This window comes from Xenopus tropicalis, chromosome 8, assembly GCF_000004195.4.
Source record: "Xenopus tropicalis strain Nigerian chromosome 8, UCB_Xtro_10.0, whole genome shotgun sequence".
Taxonomy (NCBI): domain Eukaryota; kingdom Metazoa; phylum Chordata; class Amphibia; order Anura; family Pipidae; genus Xenopus; species Xenopus tropicalis.
In genome coordinates, this window is record NC_030684.2 from 12,789,228 (window position 1) to 12,812,389 (window position 23,162).

Sequence of the window (23,162 nt, forward strand, 5' to 3'; positions counted from 1 at the left end):
GGAGGGAGGTGCCATATACAGTACAGTACGGGGGGGGGGGTATAGAGAAACAAATAAACAATGCCCATGCTGTACATAAGTGCATACATAGCACAAATTCAAGGGTATATTTTTAGTTTAATGCCCAGTTGCACATGACACATTGCCAAGCTGACAAACACCACTGGGCACAGAAGGAAAAGACCGTAAAAGTAAAATTTCAATCAGCAGAAAGGACACGCAGGACATATTTCTTACCCAGCTCCCCGGCAGCTCTGACGCTGGCGGTCTCGGCGTTCTCGTCCTTGCTCTCTGGCACTCTCCTGGTTATCCTTGTCTTTGTTGGCAGCTCTGGGGCCTGGAGGAGGTTGCTCACTGTCACTTTTAAGCCCTTCTTTCCCAGCTCCTTCTCCACCTCTGCAATACAAAGAGAATGACAGGCGCTGTTACCCATGGACGGATGGGGGGAGTATTTCCCCAGCACGTGATAGCATTACAAACATCTTTCACCTTCATATAAAGGGGTTGTTACCCTTTAAATTAACTGTTAGTATGATGGACAGAGTACTATTATGAGACTATTTGAAATTGGTCTTCATTCTTTATGGCGTCTCAGTTATTTAGCTTTTCGTTCGCCTTTCCAGTTTGGAATTTTAGCAGCAACCTGGTCGCTAGGGTCTTTTTTACCTTAGCAACAAGGCAGTGGTCTGAATGAGAGACTGGAATATGAATAAGAGGGGGCCTGGATAGAAAGATAAGGAATAAAAAGTAATAATATTAATATATTTACAACAGTTTTTAGCTACTGGGGTCAGTGACCCCCATTTGAAAGCTGGAAAGATGTAGAAGAGGGAGGCAAGTAATTAAAAAAAAACTATAAACAAATAATTAAGACCAATTGCAAAGTTGCTAGGAATAGGACATTCGATAACATATTAAAAGTTAACTTAAGTTGAACCACCCCTTTAATGTATAAACGAATGTGGAAATGACTGGAAAGATAAAGGGGAAGTCAAGCCTGAAAATGTGGAAACTTTGAAAAAATACCATTGGAACAACCATTTTCGGGATTGAAAATCCCATCAGGCGCGGGCCTCATTGGCATATAAGTGCAGGCTATGCCAGGCGGGCCTTTAATCACCGCTATCTCCAACATTTCATCCCTACAAAGCTTGGGTGGGAATACGTCTTCCGCAGGTATTGTATAAAGGATGAGGTTGTTACAAATTACAGTATTTGTCATATCATTGTTATTAATAACCATGTAAATGTGGGTCGCAATAAAAATAGGACGCAAGTATGGGGGCAGATCTACTAAACAGAGACTTCCGTCCCCTTTTCTTTTCTTTATAGGATTTAAAGAGACATAAGCCAATGGATAGACTTTATATATAACATACACTTTTACAGCAGACTTTTTACTTTACCTTTAAGGTACCCATACACGGGCCGATCCACCCGCTTGGCGGATCTTCTGTCCATATCCCCACCTACGGGTGGGCGATATCGGGAGAATCCAGGATACGACGGGCATAGGAAAAGTCGGTCCGGGGACCGCATCAACGAGCCGATGCGGTCCCCGATCCGACTAGATTTTCTAAACTGCCCGATTGAGTGCTGCCCGATTTCAGACCAGATATTGGTCGGGCAGGCCCGTCGGTAGTGCCCACACACGGGCCGATTAGCTGCCAAACTGGTCTAAGGGACTGATATCAGCAGCTAGAATCGGCCCGTGTATGGGGACCTTTACTTGTTCCCTGCTATTTAACTGTGTTTATGTGGCCTGCCCATCTCTCAGCTCTGTAAGGAACATGTGGCATTGTGCCCGCTGCTACCAGGCATGCCATCACCCTATAGGTGGGCCAGAATATGGGCAAAGAAAAGAAAGAGGGCAAACCCGTGATAACAGAAATATCAGCTTCCTGGTGCAAGGAGGGAAAGAGGCGACAATATACCAAATTGGGGGGGCACAATTATACAGTTTGACTCTCACCGTCAGATATGCTCGACTCTTGGAACATGGTTTCAAAATCTTGATGGATTTCGGCAAAGGACGGTCTGTCTAATGGACTCCACTGCCAGCCTGGCAAGTAACAAAAATAACATTTGTCAAACAACTGGGTCACTACTACTACTTCTACTACTAAATCACTAATAATAATACTACTAAATCACCACTTCTACTCCTAAATCACTATTACTGCCACTACTACTACTAAATCACTACTGGTAGTCACTACTACTACTGAAAGGGAGTGGCATAACTATAGAGGAAACAGGGGCCCGTGGGACAGAGGGGCCCAGACCATGGGGTCTGATTCCTCTATAGCCAGTGATTGTGCGCCAGTTCAGGTAGACGTGTGTGCACACTCACTTGCACGCGCACCTGCTTGCATCGGGGAGGGGGCAGATAGGCTTTGTTGTGCGCTGGGCCCTCCTAAGATTCTTTTGCCGGAGGGCCTAGTGGCGTATTGTTAACTTACTGCCAGTCACGACAACTACTACTGGAAGTTACTACTACTACTAGAAGTTACTACTACAACTGGAAGTTGAGGTATGGGGATGAATAAAGTAAGCAAGGAAATAGTTGGGGGAATAAAGGCAAAATGGAAATAATGGGAGTCTTATAGGAGCATAATGAAAGTAAAAAAAAAAAGGGGTCTGATAGAAGCAGATTGTGAGTAAAGAGAAGATGGAGCAAACAACTGAGAGCAAGATGAAGGGTTAAATGGGCTGGAGTAAAAGGAGAGGAATTGAGTAACAAACAATGAGGGGTCTGACAGGAGTAGACTGGGAGTAAAGAAGAGAAAGGGAAATGAGAGAATGATGAGGGGTGAATGACCAGGTATAAGGAGAGGGACCTAAGTAACAATTGGGAGTAAGAGATGTGGCCTGACAGGAGAAGACCGAGAGTAAAGCTGGACATAAAAAGTTTTGTGATATTTTTGGTGTGTGTGCTGCCCGGCTGATCCTGCCCAATATCAATGTACTATGGATACTGGTCGCTCTGAGGGTTGGGTAGGTGTGAGAATGACATATCTGCCGAGCCACCATAGATAAGTCTGTGTGTGGAGCAACAGCAGAGGAGCAAGGGAAACCACAGCATAGGCTAGCATGCATTGAAAAGGAGAAGGATGGGGGGGGAGTCAGACTGAAAGGGGGGAGTGAAAGTGAGAGTTGTAGTAGGTGGGTGAATGGTTTGTGATAAGTAGGGGGAAGTGAGTAACAGACGGGGGGGAGAAGGTACTGGAAGCAAACTCAATACTGCAGTGAGTCCATAAAGCCAACGTGAGTTATTTTCCCTTCTCGGCTGCTAGCCTTTAGGGACTCCCTGCTCTGAACATGGCGCTGCAGTAATCAAATGCGCAGAGGAACAGGCAGCGCCGTACATTCTCTCATCAGTTCGTAGACTTTCTCCGGGCAGCCTTCAGGGCGCTCCATACGGTAATCCTTCTCCAGCAGCTCGTACACTTGGGACAGATCGATGCCGGGATATGGGGACATGCCGTAGGTGGCAATCTCCCAGAGCAGGACACCAAAAGCTGGGAGAGAGAAAATGCTTGAGTTAATCATTAGGAAAGCAGAATGGAAGATGAACAAACTTAGAGGGCTGTTCCTGCTGAATTGTACCTATGCTGCCATAGTTTTATGTTATCTCTCTGTACAGGCTATGAGCAAACTTAGGGGGCTGTTCCTGCTGAATTGTGCTTAGTACAGGGGAATCCCTATGCTGCCATAGTTTTATGGTATCTCTCTGTACAGGCTATGAGCAAACTTAGGGGACTGTTCCTGCTGAATTGTGCTTAGTACAGGGGAATCCCTATGCTGCCATAGTTTTATGGTATCTCTCTGTACATGCTATGAGCAAACTTAGGGGGCTGTTCCTGCTGAATTGTGCTTAGTACAGGGGAATCCCTATGCTGCCATAGTTTTATGGTATCTCTCTGTACATGCTATGAGCAAACTTAGGGGGCTGTTCCTGCTGAATTGTGCTTAGTACAGGGGAATCCCTATGTGCCATAGTTTTATGTTATCTCTCTGTACAGGCTATGAGCAAACTTAGGGGGCTGTTCCTGCTGAATTGTGCTTAGTTCAGGGGAATCCCTATGCTGCCATAGTTTTATGGTATCTCTCTGTACAGGCTATGAGCAAACTTAGGGGGCTGTTCCTGCTGAATTGTGCTTAGTACAGGGGAATCCCTATGCTGCCATAGTTTTATGGTATCTCTCTGTACAAGCTATGAACAAACTTAGGGGGCTGTTCCTGCTGAATTGTGCTTAGTACAGGGGAATCCCTATGCTGCCATAGTTTTATGGTATCTCTCTGTACAAGCTATGAACAAACTTAGGGGGCTGTTCCTGCTGAATTGTGCTTAATACAGGGGAATCCCTATGCTGCCATAGTTTTATGGTATCTCTCTGTACAGGCAAACAGACTTCTAGTTAAGTGACTGATAACACAGAACATGATGATTGAGCCTGTGTTTTGATTCCAGAACCAGCATAACAAACACAGAGCCCTTGCCATTACACACACACACGTGTGTATATATATATATATATATATATATATATATATATACATATACATACATACATATACAGAGAGAGAGAGAATACAGAGGAACTTAACATAAAATAAAGGTGCAAATAAAAGAGAGGCACACAGACGAGGATTAAGAGGAATGATGGCAAGTGTCAAATCGGCAATATTCTCTGTCAGCCTCATAGCCGAGCAATTTGTTCAATTTACGGACCCCTGAGACTCCCCTGACGGCCGCCGTAGGCCTTATAAACGCCACAGCCTCAAACCACCTGCCAGAAAATTACGTCTCATTATTTTTTATGGAGCAGTTCACACCTGTAGCCGTGGCTAAATGTCTTCCTGATGAATTTCCCTACCACTCAGCCCATCATCATCTGTCATTTATTAACTTGTGCTCTATTTAAGGAAGGCAAAATAAGATATATATATGTACATAACTCGTATCAATCACACCCACAGGCCCTGCGTTTCATTTGCTTCAATTTGAAAAGGGACAGGGGAGCCCAAGGGCCCCTCAATCCCACCTAGCACCCACTATGTTCTGCCCAATCTGATCTGCCCAAACCCTGTCCATTGTATGGGGCCCATCCTGCTTGTCCCACTATGATGGCAGCCCTGGCAATGGATACTGCCCATAACTGTGTTGTTGCACCAGTTACCTGGATTATCAGTATTTGGGGTACTCGCCAGCCAGGGAGCCTGTAACTTGCTTCCAAATCTGGCAAAATGTGATCTGGGGGGGGCCTGGCTTGGATCATAGGGGGTCTGTTGTGTGGTTTTCCCTCCCCTGTGACCCCTATAAGTTCCTAATCAGCAGGCAAGTTGGCTAGGGGTGGAAAAATTGTATTCCGTGGTACCCATGTGATTGTCTCTACTTCTTTTCTGATATGAATACAACAATTCTGTCTTGCTTTATGGCAGGAATGTTTGATATGCACAAAGTTGTCTCACAAGCCCCCCTGGTAGGATCCATAGTTCATTTAGAGACTAAATGGGATTATAAACTCATCCTCTTAAAAGAGACCCAAGAGCATAAGAACAGAAAAGAAAATGGAAGACTATTCCCTTACCCCACACGTCAGACTTGATGGAAAACTTGTTGTAAGCCAGGCTCTCCGGAGCGGTCCACTTGATGGGGAACTTGGCACCGGCATGGGCAGTGTATGTGTCTCCAGTCATCAGTCGGCTGAGGCCAAAGTCAGCTACTTTCACCAAGTGGTTTTCCCCTACAAGGCAGTTCCTGGCTGCGAGGTCCCTGTGGATGGCAGTGTGTGTTATATAGTAAGTACTCAGAGCTCACGTCTGCTACATATGTACTACATGTATTAACAGTAATGCAAAGTAGCATTAAATAACCAACATACTGCACATTCAATCTCATAAGCTGTAGGGTTGGTCTGCAGAGCCTGGGTACCCCTGGAACTATAGCAGGGTGACTGTTACCCCAATGTTTATATATATCTGTAACCTTGTTATGGGCTAAGGGGGCCCAGCCTGAAGGCCAGTTAGGGGGGGATTTGGGGTGAGTGCTTATTTGTGCCCTGGGTACCCCTGGAACTATAGCAGGATGACTGTTACCCCAATGTTTCTATATATCTGTAACCTTGTTATGGGCTAAGGGGGCCCAGCCTGGAGGCCACTAAGCGGGAGATTTGGTGTGAGTTCTTATTTGTTCCCTGGGTACCCCTGGAACTATAGCAGGGTGACTGTTACCCCAATGTTTCTATATATCTGTAACCTTGTTATGGGCTAAGGGGGCCCAGCCTGAAGGCCAGTTATGGGGGGGATTTGAGGTGAGTGCTTATTTGTGCCCTGGGTGCCCCTTGAATTATAGCAGGGTGACTGTTACCCCAAAGTTTCTATATATCTGTAACCTTGTTATGAGCGAAGTGGGCCCAGCCTGAAGGCCAGTTTAAGTGAGATTTGCACACAAATATATAAATGAACAAGATTATTTGGAATAATGAATGGGGGTGCAGCTTATCTCCCTAAATCCAGTTAGTAGTACAATATGCTGAATACAGAGCATTTACAGCCATTAACATTCTCGGTGCGTGAGGCACAAACTAACAGCCTGAACATTAAGTCGGCTCATGATAACAGCTCTGCTCTTTTGAACCTAAATAATATCATTTACATTACACACCATAAGAAAAGTAGCGAAAAAAAAAATCCTTGTTTCTATGGCATCAGAAAACTTCATTTTATTCCTTAAAATTTGCGGTTACTAACAATGGCTCCCACTTGCAGCGGAGGGAGAGAAAAGGTTGGCTCTGGGGGCTGCCGGCAGGGCGCGAGTGTTCTGGTAGGAGCCGAGGCCCCTCATTACATTGCTAGGAGCTATAATTCTCCGGCAGGGAATGTCAAAAGGGGCAGTTAATTGGCGTCCAGTTAAAAGGTCACAGCGCTTGACTGTTTCACTACAGAGATGTTTAAGGGGGAGATACCATTGTCTCACGTAATGCAAATTTCCGAGAGTAAATGCGCCCATTTGGGAAATAAAGAGGCAATGACAGGCAATTCTCCGCTAATAACCGGGATCTGACAAAATACCAATGTGTTTGAACAGAAAACCAATTTTCTCTCTTCAGAGAAATGAATTACTAATACCTGTAGTTATGCACTTAAACCTGATGTACCTTGCATAAAGGGAAAGGGATGGGGGGCTGCATTGGCAGTGGGTTAGTGAGGCACCCAAAGGCGCACACCGTATGCATACAAATGGCTATGCAGAGAGTGGCATGGAGCACAGCCAACCGTAATTAGGGGGTATATACCAAAAACTAATAATGGAATGGGCATCCCATCATTGGGGCACCTCCAGGCCCAATATGGCATCCCCTCCATACACCTATATTATATATACACACACACATATTCCAAAGGGCTTTACATAGATTATAAATCCTTCCCATCAGTGCCTGCCCAAGTGGAGCTTACAATCTATGGGCCCAATCACATTCACGTACACTGCGGTTCATTCTGTCAGGAGCAAATTAACCTGTCTGCATGTTTTTGGAGGATGGCAGGAAATCAGAGTACCCAGTGGACCCACTGGTGAATAATATATTGAAAAACATACTGTACAAACGCCTTGCAGATAGTGCCCAGACTGGACTTGAACCTGGGACCCCAGGAAGGACATCCATGCACCCACTGGAAAATAACATACTGGCAGAAGCCGGGCAGTGGAAGGTTGTGGGCGGGGAGGCCAGAATTGAGCTCTCAGCCCGAACCTGCCTTTGACCCGGAAGCAGTGAGTAAAGATCGGCCGAACCGTCCAACCTGTGGGTTTCAGGCTGGCCCGCGCATCACTACTGTACAACATAGTGTACTCCCTGCAGATAGTGCCCTGGCTGGAGTTGAACCTGGGACCCTAGTGCTGCAGGGTAGGAATTAGTGGTTTGTGGGCTGCCCTGAAACCTGTGGGTCGGCTAGGTTCAGCACATAGTGGCCTAATCTCTGCCCAATGCCCACCCTGTGCCAAACTGCCCCCCGCGCCATATTTATATACTCACACCTGCCTGTGGGCCTGAAACCTGTGGGTCGGCTAGGTTCAGCACATGTATAGTGGCCTAATCTCTGCCCAATGCCCACCCTGTGCCCAACTGCCCCCCCTGGCATATTTATATACTCACACCTGCCTGTGGGCCTGAAACCTGTGGGTCGGCTAGGTTCAGCACATGTATAGTGGCCTAATCTCTGCCCAACGCCCACCCTGTGCCCAACTGCCCCCCCTGGCATATTTATATACTCACACCTGCCTGTGGGCCTGAAACCTGTGGGTCGGCTAGGTTCAGCACATGTATAGTGGCCTAATCTCTGCCCAATGCCCACCCTGTGCCCAACTGACCCCCCCGGGCATATTTATATACTCACACCTGCCTGTGGGCCTGAAACCTGTGGGTCGGCTAGGTTCAGCACATGTATAGTGGCCTAATATCTGCTCAATGCCCACCCTGTGCCCAACTGCCCCCCCTGGCATATATATATACTCACACCTGCCTGTGGGCCTGAAACCTGTGGGTCGGCTAGGTTCAGCACATGTATAGTGGCCTAATCTCTGCCCAATGCCCACCCTGTGCCCAACTGCCCCCCCTGGCATATATATATATATATATATATATATATATATATATATATATATATATATATATAAAATCACACCTGCCTGTGGGTATATAAATAATGAGGGTGGGTTCGGAGCCGGTGAGCTGGGGTCAGGAGTGGGTGGCCTTTTTGCACTAGTATAAATTTTACCCACTGTGCATCTTATGTTGGGTGCTGATGGCCCCTCCGTATATTAACCTCCTCAATGCCAGGTAAAGTAAAGATCCCAATCAAAGTCCATGAGAAGTAATGTGTGTAGCTGGCAATGGGCCTAATACACATCAGGCACCGAAGGATCAACAAATGTTGCAAGTAGGGTGGGGGGGGGAACTAAGAGACAGAGGGGAGAGAATTCCAAAGCGGCGCTGACATTTAACAATTCCATAAAAGGGAGACGGCAGTTCTTTAGACCTCAGACACACAAAATGCCATCATGTCATATGCACAGGCGGCTTTGTCTGCCGGGTGTTTGATGTGAGGACACACGGCTTTTTATTTAACTAATGCCTCTCTGTAAGTACAGGCCTGCTGTGTGTCAGCTCTTAACCGTGTCACTTCTTTGTGCGGCTCGGCGGCGGAGACAAAGGCAGCAGCGCGCCCGTACAGGTGGGACAAATTGGCGCAGCACTTTAGAGCGGGAGCCGCAGAATTAATAGACTTTCATTCTGGGATAATCAGCCATGAAAAGAGCAATTATGTTGCTTTAAACACATAACACTTTGATTTTTTTTTTTGCCATGTAAAGAAAAAGTACTGAGCCCTAATGCACTTGGTCCCATTACTGTGCCAGAAAGAGACAGGGCCCCATTGGCCAAATGGCTGTTGTAGTATTGAACAGCGGCATTTCTACTTCACAACTGCACAACTTGTGAGAAAATGTCGGCTGGCTGCTGTGTGTCATATCTGCCTCAAAGTTTTACTACTTTCCCAGAATTCTAAGAGAAAAATGGGCAAGAGGTGCTAAGCAGCCACTATAAGAATAAACTCCAACAAAGGCATTGGAGAAAGGAGGTGTTTTACGTGTATTATAAGAGATAATGTGCCCCCTATTGTAAATGATAAGGATATTAGCAGTCACTGAGGGGTTCTGTGCCCATATAAAGGCACAAGGCTGCAGGCTGAGTTATACAGGGAACTCTGAGTATCACTCATGTATTATAAGGGATAATGTACCCCCTACTGTAAATGATAAGGATATTAGCAGTCACTGAGGGGTTCTGTGCCTATATAATGCGGTGCAAAAGCTAGCAGGTGCACAAAAGTAGACAAACCCCTGAGCCCTATCAAGAGAGTGCTTACCTGTGGATGAAGTTTTTCTTCTCCAGATATTCCATGGCGGAGGAGATCTGAGTCGCCATGTGCAGCAGCACCACCGCTGTCACTTCCTGCCTGTTGCAGTCGCGCAGGTAATCCAGCAGGTTCCCATATGTCATGAACTCTGTGATGATGTAGAATGGGGGCTCCCGTGTACACACACCTATTGGAACGAGAGGGGAATATTACTGTTATTATACGGGCCCTGTGTATTTGCCCTGTAAGGCGGCACTAAGTACTGCATGGCAGTCAGAATCCTGCTTGAAGTCATTAAGACCCAGCGGCCGCAGAGAACCTTATACTTATGTGACCTGCTCAGCAAACCGTACTAAGGTGAATTGAGGATATCTCGCTACATAGTTTCCCTTTGACAAATTCATCTCCAAGAAGGTAATTTAATTTTTTCTTTTCCCCGATGGTGAAGTCTTAGGTTCAAAACCAGGAGATTAAGGTTTTGCTCTCGTGTAATTATATTTTTTTAGGCAGATATTACACCTTGGCCTCCGTATAATGGAAAGAGGAAACCATACTAGGCTGGCACACCATAGTAACGCCAGTCTGACAACTCCACTGCCTGGCATAGAAACAGACTGCACTGCAGCCATTGCTAATATACAGAACAAGCGTATTATTATCATTTATTCCCCTTTGTTTATGCAGTACCTGTCTGTTTTATGGCCCTTCTCCGCTATCCTGACTCTTGAAACAATGTAGCACATGTCAGCTCCAGCCAACACAGGCCTATCCATCAGCTGGCTTCTGCTACATTGTTTCCAGAGTCCCCAGTGCAGAGAAAAGAGACATGATATTTACATGACATGGGCAGAAATGATGATTGAAGATGGGGCACTTACCGAGCAATTGCACAAGGTTTGGGTGTTTGACTTCTTTCATTACAGCAGCCTCTTTTAAAAACTCTTCCACCTCCATTGTGTCCTCCTAAAAGAGAGGGGAAAGAGTTCATTAATGGATTGAATCAGCTGGTCCGACACAGAACCAAGTTGCGCAGATCAACTGGCCCCAGGGCGATAATCAGATCCAATGCAGATCCACTGGCAGAACCTATCAGATATCAGTTGGGTAGGTAAGGCTTTTAGCCCCATACATCATCCACAGTGGTTGTAACTGTAGCTGTGATTGGCCTGTATATGGCCAGCTGTATATACTACATATCACCTCACAAGCACCCATATGGATCCTATGCTCACAATGGGCCCGCCCCCCTTTGGGGGGCTGTAGAAACTATTGAAGGGGAACTCTGGCTTCCAAGAGCCCTGTTCCTTCAAAAAGTATGAATAAATACCACTTTTACATGCTGAAATCCAGGCACAAAACAGTTCTTCTGAAATCCTGGCAGGGGAGTTGGGACTAAAACACTGATGTTGCAAATTGAAACAACTTCTTGACAGCTTACAGACAGCATACAAGAACTACATAACCCACAATGCATTGTGGGAATTTGAAGGCAGGCTGTGGTCAGTTGCCTGTTACATTTGTTTTTGAGTCTCAAAGTCGTCAGTCAGATCAGCAGGGGAACAGGGAGAGGGGCTTAGGGAACTGTTCAAAACCATATTATTACATTAAAAATCACAAAAAGGCTGCATATAGCAAAGTTGCTTGAAATTATGTTTACTTTTCAAAAAGCTTAAATTGTGTGTGGGTGGAGCTCCCCTTTAATAATGACTTCATTTTGTCATTTTCTCCTCCGCTGGAAACCATTCAGCCATGCAGTTTGGTAGTCGGAACTGATTGTCGCTACCTGTGATTACAATGAAGCTACAATCTGGATGACTCAGGAGTCGCAGCAAATGTTAAAATACATGAGGCGTCATGACAGGCCCGGACTGGCAATCTGTGGGTTCTGGCAAATGCCAGGGGGCTGCTGTAAGGTGCCATAGTCACTATTTATTGGGCTGGGGGGGGCTGTTTGTGCCTCTGGGTACTGGGAATGCCAGGGGGGCTGTAAGGTGCCACAGACAGTCACTATTTATTGGGCTGGGGGGGCTGTTTGTGCCTCTGGGTACTGGGAATGCCAGGGGGGCTGTAAGGTGCCACAGACACTCACTATTTATTGGGCTGGGGGGGGGCTGTTTGTGCCTCTGGGTACTGAGAATGCCAGGGGGGCTGTAAGGTGCCACAGACACTCACTATTTATTGGGCTGAGGGGGCTGTTTGTGCCTCTGGGTACTGGGAATGCCAGGGGGGCTGTAAGGTGCCATAGACAGTCACTATTTATTGGGCTGGGGGGGCTGTTTGTGCCCCTGTGTACTTGGAATGCCAGGGGGGCTGTAAGGTGCCATAGACAGTCACTATTTATTGGGCTGGGGGGGCTGTTTGTGCCCCTGTGTACTTGGAATGCCAGGGGGGCTGTAAGGTGCCATAGACACTCACTATTTATTGGGCTGGGGGGGCTGTTTGTGCCTCTGGGTACTGGGAATGCCAGGGGGGCTGTAAGGTGCCACAGACAGTCACTATTTATTGGGCTGGGGGGGCTGTTTGTGCCTCTGGGTACTGGGAATGCCAGGGGGGCTGTAAGGTGCCACAGACAGTCACTATTTATTGGGCTGGGGGGGGCTGTTTGTGCCTCTGGGTACTGGGAATGCCAGGGGGGCTGTAAGGTGCCACAGACCGTCACTATTTATTGGGCTGGGGGGCTGTTTGTGCCTCTGGGTACTGGGAATGCCAGGGGGGCTGTAAGGTGCCACAGACCGTCACTATTTATTGGGCTGGGGGGCTGTTTGTGCCTCTGGGTACTGGGAATGCCAGGGGGGCTGTAAGGTGCCACAGACAGTCACTATTTATTGGGCTGGGGGGGCTGTTTGTGCCTCTGGGTACTTGGAATGCCAGGGGGGCTGTAAGGTGCCACAGACAGTCACTATTTATTGGGCCTGTGGGGGGGCTGTTTGTGCCTCTGGGTACTTGGAATGCCAGGGCCTATTTTGAACCCCAGTCGAGGCCTGAATCAGGATAACCAGAACAGTATCTTGCCAGCAATGCACTCTCTGTGTCAGCAGCACAAACACTCAAAGTATTCTTCAGCGCTGACAACATAGCCACTAGGTGGCACTATAGCAAAGGGCTCATTAGATAACAGTGGAAACCAGAACAGACCTAATTGCAACCCCCCAAAGGATGTATAAAACTGTAGTGTAACACATGGTGCCTATAGGATTATGCAAGTACATACTTAAAGTGGTGGTTCATCTTTAAGTTAACGTTTAATATGTTATAGAATAGGGATGCACCAAACTAACTTTTTTGGGTTCGGCCGAACCCCTCAACCCCCCGACTGATTCTGCCGAATCCCGAACTGAATCCTAATTAGCATGTGCTAATTAGGATTGGAAGGGGTTTAAATTTTTACACGCTGCGCAAATTTTTCCCCCCTAACCATTTAACCCTTTCCGAATGCTAACTACCATAGCATATGCTAGTTAGCATTGGTTTAGTTGGGACCGTGGATTCAGCCGAAACCGAACCCTTCACAAAAAGCCTGGATTCAGCCCAAATCCTTAACCGAATCTGGGATTCGGTGCATCCCTATTATAGAACGGCCAATTCTAAGCAACTTTTCAATTGGTCTACTTTATTTATTTCTTAGTTTTTCAATAATTCTTTGCAGCTTTCAAATAGGGGTCACTGACCCCGGCAGCCAAAAAACTATTGCTATGTGGGGCTACAGTTTTATTGTTATTGGTACTTTTTAGTACCTAATTTTCCATTTAAGTACTCTCCTATTCATGTATCAGTCTTTTTTTCCAGTCTATTCCCTGGTTGCTATGGTAATATGGATATAGCAACCAAATTGCTGCTGAAACACCAAACTGGAGAGCTGCTGAACAAAAACAGAAACAATTAAACTACAAATAGTAATAAAAAATGAAAACCAACTGTAAATCGTCTCAGAATATTACTCTCTAGGTTAACTGAAAGGTGAACAACCCCTTTAAGGCCTAATGCATCTGATTGTACCTTTAAGGTCTTAACAGCCACGGTTAAGTTGTACTTCTTCCACACTCCTTCATACACCTCTCCGTATTGGCCGCCGCCCAGCTTGTGCTTCATGGTGATGTCCGTCCTCTCGATCTCCCATTTGTCGTAGTTGGGGGACACCCCGTAAATAGTGGGTTTATTGCGTTTCGGGGCGGGGTAGTGGAGCGTGGTGATCAGTCCGTCGGACACGGTGGAGTGGTGGTGGACCAGCTCTGCGAGGGTGTTGAAGCGACTGTCCGATGATACATAGAGCTGGGGAGAGACAGATAGAGGCATTGGGTTAGCAGGAAGAGATATGGCATGGATGGAGTTTACTTCCTTTTAGATGAAAAACAGCAGTCCTGTCTTGCTTTATGGCATTGATTTTACACTCACTTGTCAGAGATTGAAGGAAATACAGACAACAAGGAACCTACATGTTTCTCAGCCCACCCCAGTCTCCACTAAAGGTCCCCATACACCTTAAGATCCGCTCGTTTGGCGATGTCACCAAGCGAACAGTTCTTCTCCCGATATCCCCCACCTACGGGTGGGCGATATCGGAAGAATCCAGGCTAATTCGATAGTTTGGCCCTAGGGCCAAACGATTGAATTATAATGACGGGTATAGGCAAAGTCGGTCCAGGGACCACATCAACGAGTCAATGTGGTCCCCGATCCGACTAGATTTTTTTCCCTGCCCGATTGAGATCTGGCCGATTTCAGGCTAGATATCGGTCGGGCAGTCCCGTCGGTAGTGCCCATACACGGGCCGACTAGAGCCAGAGACAGAGAGAGAGGCAATGGGTTAGCTGGAAGAGATATGTCATGGATGGAGTTTACTTCCTTTCAGATAAAAAACAGCAGTCCTGTCTTGCTTTATGGCAATGATTTTAGACTCACTTGTCAGAGATTGAAAGGAAACACAGACAACAAGGAACCTACATGTTTCTCAGCCCACCCCAGTCTCCACTAAAAGGTGCCCATACACCTTAAGATCTGCTCGCTTGGCGATGTCACCAACGAGCGGTTCTTCTCCCGAAAATACCCCACCTACGGGTGGGCGATATCCGGAGAATCCCTGGGGCCAAACGATCAAATTATAATGACGGGTATAGGCAAAGTCGGGGACCGCATCAACGAGCCGATGCGGTCCCCGATCTGACTAGATTTTTTAACCTGCCCGATTGAGATCTGGCCAATTTCAGGCCAGATATCGGTCAGGCAGGCCCGTCGGTAGTGCCCATACACGCGCCAATTAGCTGCCGAATCTGTCTAAGGGACCCTTAACGGCAGCTAGAATCGGCCCGTGTATGGGGACCTTTAGAGAGCGCGGCGCTAAGGGAGCTGGGTGCAGAAGCCAAAAACCCAGGCCTACCGCCGATCACAATTATAAAGCCATTAGTTCCTGAGGGCCTGTATGGAGCACTCATAAAAAAAAACATGACTGATTCCTAATCAATTAGCTGCCGTGACACCCGCTACTGTACAATCACTTCAGCGCCATTAAGCGCTCAGCAATGAACCATTCAACCCCTTCACAATGTCGCTCATCAATCACACCACAAAGTAACATAACAGGGTGCCAATTTTCATGTTTCTCTATTGTTATTGCTTTGTTTTTACGGAGGGAAGCACTGACAGATCGAACAGCAAAATCGTTCAGAAAATATGGTGACAGTTCGGCTGAAGAGCTTGCGCTCTATCAAAGTTGCTGTCGGTATGAAACCCCCTAAGGATGGAGGACACGTGTGCTGCCATCTACGTGTTTCAAAAGACGCTCGGAAGCAGGGACGGTGTTTCGGAAAAGCCCCCCCTCAGGAAGCCAGTGTTCCTTGGGGGGAAAACCGCTGTTTCCTTCTAAATGGCTTTGTTTTCTTCCTGGCGGCCCCCGGCTCCCGAGCGCCAAGCATTCTCAGCATTCATCTGGGAGTGATGTAAGCCTGTTATTTGTTTATTTACGGCAGATTGCTAAACGCTGTTATCAACGAGGGGGAGACCTTGCTAATTAGAGCTGGGGGAAGGCGATACGCTGAACAGAGCTGCCGCAATGGCTACAGTATGGCGAGAAGCAGTAACCGCCGGCTATTCAGTAATGTGGGATCCCAGTACCAACAGTGCTGGCTTGCCAGGGGCTCAAAGGGAAAAGAAGTTCAAGGGGTACTTCCTGTTAAAATGTATGTTTTTTTGCTTGTTGTTGCCAGGGACATTTAACCCTAGCAACAGGCAGCGGTGTTAATGAGACACTGGATAGAAGTCTAAACAGAAAGAAAACAATATAACTGTAGCCTTATGATAGTGTTTTAGTTGCCACCGACTGTGAACCCCTTATTTGAAAGCTGGGAAGAAGCAGAAGAGGAAGATGAACAGTAAAAAAAAAAAAAAAGGAAGACCAATTGAAAAGTTGCTAAGAACCTGACACTCTATAGCCAAAAAGATTAACAATGCTCATGTGAAGCGCTCCAATGTATTTCCTGCAACTGCATGACTCAGCCGACATCCTTCCTATCACACACACATATATATATGTAATGGCGGCCTCTCTGCATGGATCTCTGGAGCCCAGCAAGGCTCTATTGTTTACACCACAGCAGCACAAGTCATCCCACTCCTACACAGGAAAATAAGTTGCCAAACTGGCATTTTAAATCTGGCCAGTTAACAAGGTTATAATTATCATTAGTCCTTATTTATACAGCACTGACATATTCCACAGCGCTGTACAGAGATTATACATCATTCCCATCAGTCCCTGCCCCAGTGAGCTTACAATCTAAGGTCCCTATCACATTCCCATCAGCCCCTGCCCCAGTGGAGCTTACAATCTAAGGTCCCTATCCCATTCCCATCAGCCCCTGCCCCAGTGAGCTAACAATCTAAGGTCCCTATCACATTCCCATCAGCCCCTGCCCCAGTGAGCTTACAATCAAAGGTCCCTATCACATTCCCATCAGCCCCTGCCCCAGTGAGCTTACAATCTAAGGTCCCTATCACATTCCCATCAGCCCCTGCCCCAGTGGCTGATAGCAGACACCCAGCTAACAGAGACCCCAACGTGTTTACCAAGAGCAAGTCATACTAAGCCATGTTCAGTCTGTGTCTAGGACATAAGCGATCAGATTACAGGAACAGATTGTCTGCAAGAAGCCAGGACATGTCTCCCCAGAGCGGGTAACGTATGCACAGAATGTCAGGCATGTGCTGAACATCTCATAATGAATAAGAAATATGAATGGCTCGCCGGGCAGGGTTTGTGGGGAAACGGGGCTGTCATCAGCCGCTCCATCTTGCTTACTCTCTGCAGAGTAAGGATCAAAATCTCTGTATTCCCTATCTTTAAATATATGGCTATAAGGGCATTTAGCTTTTTAAAGTATGAGGATATAGTTTATTGTGTGCCCAGAACATTCCTTCTCTGTATATTTGTATTTATACATATGGGAGGGAGGTGCCATAGTGTTTCCCTTACACAGTACAGTATGGGGGTACAGCTTATTGTGTGCCCAGAACATTCCTTCTCTGTATATTTGTATTTATACATATGGGAGGGAGGTGCCATAATGTTTCCCTTAGACAGTACAGTATGGGGGTACAGCTTATTGTGTGCCCAGAACATTCCTTCTCTGTATATTTGTATTTATACATATGGGAGGGAGGTGCCATAGTGTTTCCCTTACACAGTACAGTATGGGGGTACAGCTTATTGTGTGCCCAGAACATTCCTTCTCTGTATATTTGTATTTATACATATGGGAGGGAGGTGCCATAATGTTTCCCTTAGACAGTACAGTATGAGTGTATAACTTACTGTGTGCCCAGCACATTCCTATGTATAAATGTCATTGGTTGGGGCCACTAGGGCCCAATGGGAGACCCTCTGGTAATCTGGCACACAAATCTAACCGTGATCACTGGTGGAAGCAGGTTGGGAGTCAAAATCAGCCCCATTACTGCACAAAAGGTTTGGCACTATACAGGGCAATGCTTGGCACACTGGGCAGCAGGCGTCACAGCGGCTCTCTCAGCCCCCACTCATGTGTATCGCGGTTAAATTAGAGATGGGAAATAACACTCCGGCAGAGGAAGTCACCCGAAAGTGACCTGAAATTTCACAACTGAACCTATTACATTGGGAAAAAACAGGGTTTGCTCACAATATATTGTCGCTCAGGGTGCCGGGATGTGGATTAATGGCACCGCCGGGGCAAATAATTTCTGTGCTTTTCAGGAGGGCACCGCACAGCATTATAGCGGCAGTCACAGGTGTGACGAGAAAAAAGAAAAATGCGTTGGTCTTGCGCTGAGAACAAATTACTTAAACTTTATCTAGAAAGGGGGGCCGGAGAATAAGGTGGAGAGGCATTTTGTCATGGGAGGACATAAAAGAAAATTGTGCAGAATGGAAGCGAGTCGCCAGCGTGCCAGGAACAGCAAAGCATCTGAGCGCGGGGAAACTGCCACACAGAACCCTCTGTTATACAGATAGCTAGAATCTCAGCCATAAAGCAGGGCAGGACTGCTGCTTACAATGGGGGGATCAGATAGGATCTGTGCCACTGTGACAGAATGCTCTGTTATACAGATAGCTAGAATCTCAGCCATAAAGCAGGGCAGGACTGCTGCTTACAATGGGGGGATCAGATAGGATCTGTGCCACTGTGACAGAATGCTCTGTTATACAGATAGCTAGAATCTCAGCCATAAAGCAGGGCAGGACTGCTGCTTACAATGGGGGGGATCAGATAGGATCTGTGCCACTGTGACAGAATGCTCTGTTATACAGATAGCTAGAATCTCAGCCATAAAGCAGGGCAGGACTGCTGCTTACAATGGGGGGATCAGATAGGATCTGTGTCACTGTGACAGAATGCTCTGTTATACAGATAGCTAGAATCTCAGCCATAAAGCAGGGCAGGACTGCTGCTTACAATGGGGGGATCAGATAGGATCTGTGTCACTGTGACAGAATGCTCTGTTATACAGATAGCTAGAATCTCAGCCATAAAGCAGGGCAGAACTGCTGCTTACAATGGGGATCAGATAGGATCTGTGCCACTGTGACAGAATGCTCTGTTATACAGATAGCTAGAATCTCAGCCATAAAGCAGGGCAGGACTGCTGCTTACAATGGGGAGATCAGATAGGATCTGTGCCACTGTGACAGAATGCTCTGTTATACAGATAGCTTAAATCTCAGCCATAAAGCAGGGCAGGACTGCTGCTTACAATGGGGGGATCAGATAGGATCTGTGCCACTGTGACAGAATGCTCTGTTATACAGATAGCTAGAATCTCAGCCATAAAGCAGGGCAGGACTGCTGCTTACAATGGGGGGGGTGGGGGGGGGATCGGATAGGATCTGTGCCACTGTGACAGAATGCTCTGTTATACAGATAGCTAGAATCTCAGCCATAAAGCAGGGCAGGACTGCTGCTTACAATGGGGGGATCAGATAGGATCTGTGCCACTGTGACAGAATGCTCTGTTATACAGATAGCTAGAATCTCAGCCATAAAGCAGGGCAGGACTGCTGCTTACAATGGGGGGATCAGATAGGATCTGTGCCACTGTGACAGAATGCTCTGTTATACAGATAGCTAGAATCTCAGCCATAAAGCAGAACAGAACTGCTGGGGAAAAAAGGATGCAGATTTAAAACAGTCTGCATTGCAGCTGCTGCAGAACTACAACTCCAAGGAACCCCCCTCACCAGAATAGCTAAGAGGTTGGTACTAGGTGTTATGTTTGTAGAACAGATGAAGAATCAATGGTGCCTGAACAATAATATTGTAGCTTCCGTGCTCCTATAAAGTAAAACACACAGTGATATGAAGAGTGCAATGCTCAATGGGCAGATAAATTAGCAATTGGTGTAATAACTATAATGATCCCCTAAAGTAACACTTGTCTGTTTAATGTGTGTGTAGCTACAATACGGCAACTCGATAATATACGGCCATAGCTATATAGCATATTTACAGTATATGTAAGCCGTCTGGAGGGGAAATTTATATCCTATTAAAAATGGAGTTTATCTTCCATTTTATGTCTCCTAACAGGCAGTAAGTATAAGGGTATAGCTCACTTCTCTTCTATGTATTTTTATTTATACACGTGAGAGGGAGGAGCCATATTGTTTCCCTTAGACAGTACAGTATGAGGGTACAGCTTATTGTGTGCCCAGAACATTCCTTCTCTGTATATTTGTATTTATACATATGGGAGGGAGGTGCCATAATGTTTCCCTTAGACAGTACAGTATGGGGGTACAGCTTATTGTGTGCCCAGAACATTCCTTCTCTGTATATTTGTATTTATACATATGGGAGGGAGGTGCCATAGTGTTTCCCTTAGACAGTACAGTATGAGGGTACAGCTTATTGTGTGCCCAGAACATTCCTTCTCTGTATATTTGTATTTATACATATGGGAGGGAGGTGCCATAGTGTTTCCCTTAGACAGTACAGTATGAGGGTACAGCTTATTGTGTGCCCAGAACATTCTTTCTCTGTATATTTGTATTTATACATATGGGAGGGAGGTGCCATATTGTTTCCCTTAGACAGTACAGTATGAGGGTACAGCTTATTGTGTGCCCAGAACATTCCTTCTCTGTATATTTGTATTTATACATATGGGAGGGAGGTGCCATAGTGTTTCCCTTAGACAGTACAGTATGAGGGTACAGCTTATTGTGTGCCCAGAACATTCCTTCTCTGTATATTTGTATTTATACATATGGGAGGGAGGTGCCATAGTGTTTCCCTTAGACAGTACAGTATGGGGGTACAGCTTATTGTGTGCCCAGAACATTCCTTCTCTGTATATTTGTATTTATACATATGGGAGGGAGGTGCCATAGTGTTTCCCTTAGACAGTACAGTATGAGGGTACAGCTTATTGTGTGCCCAGAACATTCCTTCTCTGTATATTTGTATTTATACATATGGGAGGGAGGAGCCATATTATTTCCCTTAGACAGTACAGTATGAGGGTACAGCTTATTGTGTGCCTAGAGCATTCCTTCTCTGTATATTTGTATTTATACATATGGGAGGGAGGTGCCATAGTGTTTCCCTTAGACAGTACAGTATGGGGGTACAGCTTATTGTGTGCCCAGAACATTCCTTCTCTGTATATTTGTATTTATACATATGGGAGGGAGGTGCCATAGTGTTTCCCTTAAGCTGGCCATACACGTGGCGATCTCACGATGTTTCGTACGACCGTCGGTCGCACGAAACATCGTCAGATCCGCCACACACCATTCAGGGCTGAATCGGCAGGTAAGGAGGTAGAAACAATAGGATTTCTACCTCCTTCTGCCGATTCAGCTCTGAAGGGAGAATTTTGGTCAGGCGCCTTCTATGGCGCCCGATCAAAATTTTCTAACTTGGCCGATCGGCGAGCCGACCGATTTCAGCAGCTTCCTGCGATATCGGTCGGCTCGCTGACATGCCATACACGCACCGATTATCGTACGAAACGAGGTTTCGTACGATAATATCGGTGCGTGTATGGCCACCTTTAGACAGTACAGTATGTGGGTTTAGCTTATTGTGTGCCCAGAACATTCCTTTTCTATATTCATATATATGGGCAGTCAAAAGCCTATCCAGTCCTTACCTTGCCATCAGACGCAGTATTGATCCTATAGTGGTACACTCTGCCCTCGTATCGTAAGGATATGGACCTCTGGCCTGGGCTGCTCTCACTTTCCCGCACCAAGAAGCTGCCATTAATCCCACTACTGAGCAGATATTCAGCAGCGTTGCGAGACACCGGCCCATGGTACCAGGAATGTTTCTCGGGGCTGTTCACCGGTGTGATGTAGTTACTGGGAACCCAACCTTGGCCATTTTTGGTTTGGGCCTCACACCACTCGCCATTGTGATTGTAGCCCAACACTCGCAGCTTCTCACCTATCGAAGTGAAGAGAAAATGTTGGATATTAGTCACTATTTATATAGCGCTATAGCACAGTGCATTACAGCGATTATCCATCATTCCCATCAGCCCCTGCCCCAGTGAGCTTACAATCTAAGGTCCCTATCACATTCCCATCAGCCCCTGCCCCAGTGAGCTTACAATCTAAGGTCCCTATCACATTCCCATCAGCCCCTGCCCCAGTGAGCTTACAATCTAAGGTCCCTATCACATTCCCATCAGCCCCTGCCCCAGTGAGCTTACAATCTAAGGTCCCTATCCCATTCCCATCAGTCCCTGCCCCAGTGAGCTTACAATCTAAGGTCCCTATCACATTCCCATCAGCCCCTGCCCCAGTGAGCTTACAATCTAAGGTCCCTATCACATTCCCATCAGTCCCTGCCCCAGTGAGCTTACAATCTAAGGTCCCTATCACATTCCCATCAGTCCCTGCCCCAGTGAGCTTACAATCTAAGGCCCCTATCCCATTCCCATCAGTCCCTGCCTCAGTGAGCTTACAATCTAAGGTCCCTATCACATTCCCATCAGCCCCTGCCCAGTGGAGCTTACAATCTAAGGTCCCTATCACATTCCCATCAGCCCCTGCCCCAGAAGAGCTTACAATCTAAGGTCCCTATGACATTCCCATCAGTCCCTGCCCCAGTGAGCTTACAATCTAAGGTCCCTATCACATTCCCATCAGCCCCTGCCCAGTGGAGCTTACAATCTAAGGTCCCTATCACATTCCCATCAGTCCCTGCCCCAGTGAGCTTACAATCTAAGGCCCCTATCCCATTCCCATCAGTCCCTGCCTCAGTGAGCTTACAATCTAAGGTCCCTATCACATTCCCATCAGCCCCTGCCCAGTGGAGCTTACAATCTAAGGTCCCTATCACATTCCCATCAGCCCCTGCCCCAGAATAGCTTACAATCTAAGGTCCCTATCACATTCCCATCAGTCCCTGCCCCAGTGAGCTTACAATCTAAGGTCCCTATCACATTCCCATCAGCCCCTGCCCAGTGGAGCTTACAATCTAAGGTCCCTATCACATTCCCATCAGCCCCTGCCCCAGAAGAGCTTACAATCTAAGGTCCCTATCACATTCCCATCAGCCCCTGCCCCAGTAGAGCTTACAATCTAAGGTCCCTATCACATTCCCATCAGTCCCTGCCTCAGTAAGCTTACAATCTAAGGTCCCTATCACATTCCCATCAGCCCCTGCCCCAATGAGCTTACAATCTAAGGTCCCTATCACATTCCCTTCAGTCCCTGCCCCAGTAAGCTTACAGTCGAAGGTCCCTATCACATTCCCATC

The 23,162-nt window shown here is 46.7% G+C and overlaps 1 protein-coding gene across 5 annotated transcripts in view; it reads right to left on the reverse strand.

Annotated features, from left to right (window-relative positions):
* The window catches only part of abl1 (ABL proto-oncogene 1, non-receptor tyrosine kinase), a 108,451-nt gene that overhangs the window by 5,734 nt on the left and 79,555 nt on the right, over nt 1-23,162 (reverse strand). For all 5 annotated transcript variants that reach the window (XR_001171579.3, XM_004916676.4, XM_004916675.4 and 2 more), the window contains exons 3-10: nt 21,547-21,842; nt 13,921-14,193; nt 10,803-10,887; nt 9,934-10,111; nt 5,595-5,779; nt 3,369-3,521; nt 1,973-2,062; nt 238-396 (exon numbers count right to left, since the gene is read on the reverse strand). Coding sequence is in view for 4 of the 5 variants with exons in the window: in XM_004916676.4 (XP_004916733.1) it covers nt 238-396; nt 1,973-2,062; nt 3,369-3,521; nt 5,595-5,779; nt 9,934-10,111; nt 10,803-10,887; nt 13,921-14,193; nt 21,547-21,842 (1,419 nt within the window). In the remaining variant the exon portion in view is untranslated. The remainder of the gene's footprint in view (nt 1-237; nt 397-1,972; nt 2,063-3,368; nt 3,522-5,594; nt 5,780-9,933; nt 10,112-10,802; nt 10,888-13,920; nt 14,194-21,546; nt 21,843-23,162) is intronic.